The sequence below is a fragment of the Austrofundulus limnaeus genome, unplaced genomic scaffold, assembly GCF_001266775.1.
Source record: "Austrofundulus limnaeus strain Quisiro unplaced genomic scaffold, Austrofundulus_limnaeus-1.0 Scaffold135, whole genome shotgun sequence".
Lineage (NCBI taxonomy): Eukaryota > Metazoa > Chordata > Actinopteri > Cyprinodontiformes > Rivulidae > Austrofundulus > Austrofundulus limnaeus.
Genome location: NW_013952537.1, coordinates 1,257,166 through 1,265,613, shown reverse-complemented (window position 1 = coordinate 1,265,613; position 8,448 = coordinate 1,257,166). Strand labels below are relative to the sequence as shown.

Here is an 8,448-nt window from a genome sequence, read left to right as displayed (position 1 = left end):
TTACCCGAGAATTAAGTAAGTAAGTAAGTAAGTAAACTTTATTTCTATAGCACCTTTCACAGACACAAACATCACAAAGTGCTTCACAGAAAGCACAAATAATTTAAAACAATAAAACAATAAAACACGTGACTCACCTGACAACCGTCGTACAGCGCACTGATATAATGTGTGTTCTCGTGCGTGAGCTCCTCGCCACTGCTGCCTCTGAAGCGCAGTGCGTGATCGTGACTGTAGGTGGCGGTGTGCAGCCAAGCGGCGGAGTTGAGGCAGTGGTAGGTGAACATCTGTTTGGCTGTGGCACTGAGCAGCTTCAGGAAGTTTAACTGGACAACGTGGATCGAATCACCATCAGACCCAGTGTAGGAAAACTGCAGGAGAGCAGAATCGCACAATTATAACAACACTCACATTTATGGATAAATGTAACAATAAAAATAATAAACTCAAACAGATGGAAGTAAATGAAGGTTTAATCTGCTGCTAAAACTTGTAAAGCTGTTCAATTTTGAGAAGCTTTGTTTAAATTTTCCATCCATCCATCCATCCATCCATCCATCCATCCATTGATTATCTTGCCTCATAGCAAGAAGGTTCTATGTTCAATCCCTGGTTCAGACCAGCCGGTTTGGATGTTATCAGTCCATTGATGCTATCAACGGTTATCAGTCCATAGAATGGTTTCAGACTGTCCAGACAGTGCCCCCTAGTGGGTAACCAGTGCCATATATGTTGGAATGCAACAATCTGCTACCGCCGTATTCCGGTCTGCTTTACTGTAGCCCATGTCATTTTCTCTAAAATTAACCTTAGTAGTTTTATGCCTCATATTAGCCAGATGACAGTCTGAAGCCATTCTATGGGACTGATAACGGTTAATAACGTCCATTTAATGGATGATAACATCTGAAGCGGGTATTCAGACCCATTGTTAGAGTTTTTACATTTTCAGCCTTACATCTTTATATTTCACTCAGATGATGTTTTTTTTAATCAGTCCAAGTTCCTGTTTCTCATGTTTACTGCTGAGGAAGTGATTTCTCAGTTTCACCAAAACTCCAGGAGGAGAAGGGAGTCACAGTATGGGATGTTCTCTGGAGCATTCTGACCCATGGCTGTGCAGGCAGAGATAAGATTAGAGTTTGTTGTTTTTGAAAACTTGCAAGATTGAAACCTACTGTTTTTTTTTCTTTTCCACATCACACTTCCTAATAAAAAAAGACAATTTTTATGTACAGTACTTCAGTGAAGTAATCCTGCATTGCCACCCTGACTAGAGATTTTGCCCCCCCCCCCCCCCACACTGAAATTTTTCTTGATACACCACTGCAAAAGTCTCACTGATCTGTCTATCAATCTTATGCTCCATTTGTTCCTTCACTCGTGAACAAAACTCTGACACTTAATGTATCCCACTTGAGGCAACTCAGGGAGTCACTAACATCTTATGAGACATGAGTTTCATCAGACCTAATTTATCTCTAATCACCCAATTTATCCTTTCAATAAACACAAAACTAAAGTATCGAATATTTAGGATTTTTTTCAACCAGAAACAAAGAAGATAATCTATTTTTTTAATTATATATTTTTTTGTATAAATCCCCCATCGAGTTAGTCACATTCCACAACAACAAAAGGTCTCATAAAAGAAGCGTAGAATCACAGTATGTGTGCAATGAATCTTTGTGTGCACACAAGTGCACATCTTCAATTCTAAACACAGCAATGGGAAATTTTATTACACCCTCTAAATGTGATACCAGCTTATATGARCATCGACACTRCCTCCCTTGGTGRCTCAGAGGCATAACAGCAGCTAGTTTTTAATTGACTCTCCATGCCTCCTCAAAGGTTTTTAATTAAAATGTATCACATCAAGACTGAAATGCATCTCAGACCTAGTTTGAATATGTTTTTGTGAAATGTTATGATAGTCATGTTGTTAGTTTAGTTAAAAATAATGCGTAGACAAACAGCTAAGAAACAAATGAGAATAAGATTAAAGAGTATTTTCAAACTGATTAAYTCAACAACTCTTAGAAAGCTTCAGTCTTTTTGCTTCAAAAACACATTTTCAGTTAATCATCTGCCTGAAGCCCCCCTCACTAATAACTTATTTGAAAAATAAAAGACACATTTTTTTCTTAATATATGATAAATCCAGCAGATTTTTTTCCTCAGTCTTCACAGACTTGTTCTCTGTGTGCTCCTTTTAAATAACATGTCACTTGTATTGGTGCTAGCCTAAAATGAGTGCAGCTGTTATTCAGGTAATTTGTGCTTCACCAAGCCTACAAATGTGTTCAGACTTCCTGCCTTTTTCATACAACCAATTTTCTCCATGGGAACAACAAGCCAATCGGAACGAACTATTACTAAATCTCTCTGCCATCACCTCAACCCCATCACTGCAGCCTTTTGTTCTTCATCATTACACCTCTAAGCAAAGCTGAGAAACAGAATTCAATAAGCTAAAGTCATCTGCAGTCATTAATATTCACTTGATGGAGTTGATAATATTTTCAGGTGTTCTGTTGGTTTTTCTTTTTAAAAAAATCATAAAATTTCAAATCAAGCTATCTACAGACCAAAAATATACATTAAATGGTCACTGTAAATTGTGCCTGGGTGAGTGAGAGTTCTGTATCATTTCATTATCTCAACATACCTGTTTTCCTTTTTTGAATTTGCTGTACCAGCTGCCAGCTTTTTCTCCTTTCCAAGCTGCTAATTTCACCTGCAAACACACCCAAAAAAATAAATAAATAAAAAAAATACATAAACTCAGATCATAAAATCAGAAAACAAGCAATGATTAAATCAATTCTTGGTAGAGTCTATAAGAACTGACCGACTGGAACTTCTTGTCGGGGTACAGACAGGTGTCCCCCTGAGCAGTGAAGTTACAGAAAACCTTGAAAGAGTCTCTGTGGCAACCCTGGTTGGGATCGATCCAGTACTCACCTGCAGAGTTTAAAAAAGGGCATAGAGAAGCTCAGAGGAGATAAAAAATTAAACATTAAAGCTTTAAGCAAACACAGAAAGACATAGAGAAGCAAAAAAATAGTAAAGACTAAATCCAAATAAGATACAAACTCTTGAAGTACCATTAGGGAGGTCTGGGTGGAGGAGCCAGAGCTCTTTGCAGGTGCGGGCGGGGCTGTGGTACGTCCCCTGTGGGTTACGCAGACCCTCTACATCCACCTTCATCGACGAGAGGGAAGCAAACACCTCTTCCATGTCTTGACCCTCTGCCTGGTCTCCTTGCATCCAGCCCTCCTCGCCTCCTTCTGTGGCCATTTCCTCCTCATCGTCATTTTCGAGAGCTGCACCGTCCACCACAGTGTGAGTTCTTCTTCTCCTCCCTCGCTCTGGCGGAGGCGCAATCCCGATCGCTGGCCGTCCCTAAGATGTAAAACAAAAAGGTAGACAAAGAAAAGAAGTTAACGAGAAGCGTTGACCACAACAGGCTAACAGATGAAAGGGGGTTCAGAAGTGATCGAACAAGCATATTTAAAAAATAAATAAATAAAACATTTTATTGAAAATAATTTTCATGAGGAAAAACTCACTGGTGGCCCTGGAGGCCCTGCAGGCCCAATATCTCCTCTGGGACCAGTTGGACCCTAAACAAACCCAAAAAAAAAAAAAAACATTTTGATTTTGGGTTGTACAGTGCAGCTGTCAGTTAAATCCAAAACAACAAAAATAATAAACACCAAAATACCTGGTTTCCTTTAGAACCCTTTTCACCAGTTGCCCCCTGATGAGAGGTTGAGAGAACAAGGACACAGATTCAGGATGAACACTATTGCAGAACTCTTCATGCTGATAGACGTAGTGCTGTATTTGTAGGTTATGTACTGTACAGATAAGGTATTCCTGTTTACTCACAGACAGCCCGGTGGGGCCAGGAGGACCGGGTGGACCGGGAGGGCCAACTGGACCCTGGTTTTACACAAAATAAAGGATAAAACTCAGAGGAAGAAAACAGGCGAATGATAGAAAATATATAAAGACAACACACACACACCTTTTAAATGTTGTTAGAATTGTATGGTTTGCTTTTACGTGTCCATTGTTTAATTACATATATATTGCAAATATTACAACTGTGATTCAATTCAATTTCCTTTATTTAAATAGCACCAAGTCACAGCAAACATCATCTCAGGGCACTGTACTAAATAAATAAATAAAAGCAGGATCCATTCTGGCTCTTTCAGTCTGGCTTAAACCCCACTAAGCCTAACTATACTCAATGACCTGTACCAGACTTTTGAGTAAAAATAAAAAGGTCTGATGTTCCTATAAAGTCTGAGGAGTGTCTTTTTTCTATGAAACATATGAACTATTTACAAAGTGAAAACTCTTAAAATGTGATGAAAATAGTTAAAACCATGCAACTCCAGTAACTCCTTTTAAACACTATTTAAAAGGTGTGTTTTATATAATTGTTCAAAGTTTCTCTAAGTAATACAATGCTGAACTGGAAATGTGGGTTTGTGTGTGTTTCACTGCTTTTAGCACCTCTTCTCCTTTTGGACCTTGAAGCCCCTGGTTTCCTGGAAGTCCTCTGTCTCCTTTTTCTCCAATGTCTCCCGGAGGTCCTATCAGACCTATCAAACCACCATGACCCTGTATGGACAGATCGAGCCAAGTTAAAAAAAAAACACACACACATCAGATTAAATGTCAGTGTAAATGATAAGCTCTCACCTTGTCTCCTTTCCTCCCAGGGTCTCCTTTTAGTCCTGGTAAACCTGGCGGACCCTGAAGAGAGTAATTAATGGTTTTATTCAAACATGAGGTTGACATGAGATTGGAATTCATAAAAACACAAGGCTTTTTTTTATAGTTAACACATTTTTCCAATGGAAAAAAACAAACAAACAAAAAGAAAGAAAACCAGTGTTGTTTAGTAAAGTACCTCAAAGTGATACTTGAGTAAAAGCAAGTATCTTATTAAAAAATATTTTGGTAAAAGTTAAAGTCTTCTCTAAAAATATCACTTGAGTAAAAGTCTTAAAGTATTTGATATTTTTATCAAAAGTAAATTTCTGACACAAAATCTACTTAAGTATTAAAAGTAAAAGTACTGAGTAAAAGTGAGCAGTTAGATTTCCCAAAATGACATTTACTGGGAGGTGACTTCTCCAAAAAATATTTTTTCTAACGGCGTGCAGCTGTGATGGGTTGTGTACAAGCTAATAGTGTGTCACTATGGTATATATTTATACTTCTCATCCAACCACAATTAAATTCACTCTATACAGGAGACAATTTATTAGGATAGTATTTTTTAAGTAATAACTCAGAATAAAACAGGAGTAACGACTTTCTACTTCTTACCTTTTTAAAAAATGTAGTGAGTAAAAAGTACAGATAAATTGTGTAAAAATGTAATGAGTAAAAGTAAAACGTATGCTGAAAAATAATTACTCAAGTAAAGTACAGATAACCAAAATTTCTACTTAAGTACAGTAACAAAGTATTTGTACTTGGTTACTTTATAACTCTGAAGAAAACTGTCTTATTGATTTTTATCCAATTCTGCATACAATGTATCTATCATAATTAAACCAAAATGCAGAGGTCAGTGCCTTTTAAAAGAAACTCTGTAACAATAAACTTATAAAAAGGCAGGCCTTCTATAAAATAATTACAAAAGTTATATAAAACTACTATATTAAAGAGTTGTGATTGTGACATTTATCATTATTACATATTCTAGTCAGGTTCCCATTAATGTTTTGAAGGATGTTTTTTAATGATTGTGGTATGATCAACTTATTAAAGATTGTATTGTTGGATTATTTATTCAATTTTATTTTTAAGACTATTTTGGTGGAGGCTTTATATTCACCTATCATGCTTTTGTCTCTTCCTGAACTGTAATTTTTTTGCTGTTTTGTTCTGTTTGAACTTTGAATTAATCAGCATTTTTAATATCTTTTTAATGAATCATTAGTTACCTATTTAAACATTAAACTGATGTTTAAGTTTGAACAAAATAACAAAAGCATTTGTTGACTTATTTTCTAATAACGATACAGGTATTATACATTTTGCGACTGTTAGTAATAAAAAAGTTGAAATTTGTAGCAGAAATATACATTTTAAATTAAGCAGTCTGTATTTTTTTTAATCTTCTATGAATGAGTTTATGATCTTACCATGGGACCTGGTGGTCCTGTCTGACCTGGTGGTCCATTTAAACCCTGCTCACCCTGTTAAAATGTCACAAAGAGAAATCAAAGAACTGCAGACATTTTGTGCTTCATTATTTATCCTTTCAGTTGGTTAAATGGTCTTACTGCAGGGCCAGGGATTCCTCTCAAGCCCTGAGGACCTGGTTTCCCAGGATGCCCTTGAGCACCTATAGGCCCTGTTTTTCCAATAGGTCCCTCCAGTCCAGGAGCACCCTGAGTTAACAGAAAGATTGGACACAATCTGAGGCTGTTCCCATACTAAAGATACATTTTAGACTGATTTATGTCCAACACCCACCTTTGTTCCTTTCAGACCCGGTTTGCCTTCCTTCCCAGGTTTCCCCATGTGACCCTAAAGCAACAGAATTGGTTGGAATTTTTAATACAAGAAAAAAAAATCAAGTGCTGACACTTGACATTGATGGATACCAACCCTTCGCCCTGGCGGTCCAGATGGTCCAGGTTCACCTGGTGGTCCTGGTGGTCCCTGAGAACAAAATCAGGTCAGATCATGTTGATAAATTGGAAATGCTGAGAAAATATGTAGATATAGGAGCTCACAGATTTTCCAGGATCTCCGGTGTCGCCTTTAGATCCCGGGAGGCCATCTACACCCTAAAGAGGTAAGAAAAACTGTGGGCAGGAAAGAACTACACAACACAGCAAACACGTCTATCTTAAAAAGGAAAAACAGAGTGGAAGGTTGTGGACAACCAGAGCTGCAAAGTTACAACAAATCAAGTTCATACATGTTTCTGTACCAGGCACAAAGAAGAGGGTTTGTGTTCTATTCGTAAAGGAATGGTATGATGTGTCTCTATTTTTTTTGTCTTAGATTTGGATGTAGTTTCACAGTTGGATCAATTTGTTTTTCAAAAAAATCAATCTTTAAAAGTTATTCAACATAATTTTCGTTTAAACTGCAACACTGATCATGATTAAGATGTTACAGAAAATAGATGGATTTAACTTAACGCCTTTAAATAAAGCAAAACATTTCTGCAAACAGACTTTAAGCCCAAACAAAACCATGAGTGCCCTTAAAACAAACATCATGCTTCTTTCTTCGAACGTGTTAAAATTTGCCAGTTTCGGAATGAATTGTGATTTGCACCAGAAAATGCACTGATTCATCATTTGTCTTTCATCCATCCACTTCTCTAAGTATTTACAATTTAGCTGGGTGGTTTTTGTTTAACCTTGCTGACAAACAGGCACCTTGCAGACTAAATGAAGAAGTGAAAGAATAAAGAAGGAAACCAGAAGCAAGCACTCACATTGGGTCCAGACTCTCCCTGCTGTCCGAGGTCACCCGTCAGACCGATGGGACCCTGAAGAAAGAAAAAGCTTGAACTTGTATTGCATCATTCGGCACTTTTTGCTTCAATTTAAAGAATGACCGAGGCTCGGAAAAAGTGACAAAAGACAGACTGATTGGTAAAGTGTGGCAAAAAAATGTTTTCCTTTGAAACCTTCAAAAAACTAATTACACCTAAAATAAAATAGAATAGCATCCTGAGATTGATACTGGAAGAAAAAAAAACCCAGTGAATAAAATATTTTCTCATGTTTTTTCTTCATTTTACATTGTTGGTGGTTTACAGTTTGTACAACCCCTGGGAAGAATAAAATCATGGAAACACCAATTACTGAGAAGATCCTTCCACTTGTTTCATGTTGTAATAATAAAAAAAATCATCATAATCACATCCTCATTTGTTGGAAAAGAATATCAGATAATATCAACCACAAAAACCCATTTTTATTACASAAGTATGTTAAATGGGATGAGTTTGAATATTTGACAGCTAAAGTGTTACAAGTTCTATTGAGCCTTTAGGTTTTTTTTCTACTTCAATCAAATTTTATTTATAAAATACTTTAAACAATCATCCAAAGTGCTAGACTGCAGACAAATAAAAACATAAAAGGTATTTAAAGGTGTTATCTTAGTTTTCACCACAATATTTAGCTAGAAACTGCTGAGCACAAATKAAACTATTTTACAGAGTAATAAATGTATTTCAGTGAGGTATGAGTATTTCTGTGAAATGAGTGTCTCTCACAGCATTGCCCTTGGCTCCGTCCTCCCCTGGAGGGCCCTTGGCTCCTGGAGGACCAGCTGCTCCTGGAGGGCCCGTATCCCCCTTTTCCCCCTGGTCTCCTTTATCTCCCTGTGTTGAAGCAGTGGAGTGAGCAATTATGAGATGTGGAAGAATATATATATATATAT

The 8,448-nt window shown here is 37.0% G+C and overlaps 1 protein-coding gene across 1 annotated transcript in view; it reads right to left on the bottom strand.

The window, feature by feature from the left end:
- Positions 1 to 8,448, bottom strand: part of LOC106522728 (collagen alpha-1(XI) chain) — a 51,351-nt gene that overhangs the window by 4,352 nt on the left and 38,551 nt on the right. The window contains exons 50-65 of the mRNA XM_014015863.1: positions 8,282 to 8,389; positions 7,493 to 7,546; positions 6,777 to 6,830; positions 6,649 to 6,702; positions 6,514 to 6,567; positions 6,321 to 6,428; positions 6,180 to 6,233; positions 4,723 to 4,776; positions 4,534 to 4,641; positions 3,898 to 3,951; positions 3,731 to 3,766; positions 3,576 to 3,629; positions 3,111 to 3,408; positions 2,855 to 2,967; positions 2,672 to 2,740; positions 138 to 371 (exon numbers count right to left, since the gene is read on the bottom strand). Coding sequence (XP_013871317.1) covers positions 138 to 371; positions 2,672 to 2,740; positions 2,855 to 2,967; positions 3,111 to 3,408; positions 3,576 to 3,629; positions 3,731 to 3,766; positions 3,898 to 3,951; positions 4,534 to 4,641; positions 4,723 to 4,776; positions 6,180 to 6,233; positions 6,321 to 6,428; positions 6,514 to 6,567; positions 6,649 to 6,702; positions 6,777 to 6,830; positions 7,493 to 7,546; positions 8,282 to 8,389 — 1,506 coding nt within the window. The remainder of the gene's footprint in view (positions 1 to 137; positions 372 to 2,671; positions 2,741 to 2,854; positions 2,968 to 3,110; positions 3,409 to 3,575; positions 3,630 to 3,730; positions 3,767 to 3,897; positions 3,952 to 4,533; positions 4,642 to 4,722; positions 4,777 to 6,179; positions 6,234 to 6,320; positions 6,429 to 6,513; positions 6,568 to 6,648; positions 6,703 to 6,776; positions 6,831 to 7,492; positions 7,547 to 8,281; positions 8,390 to 8,448) is intronic.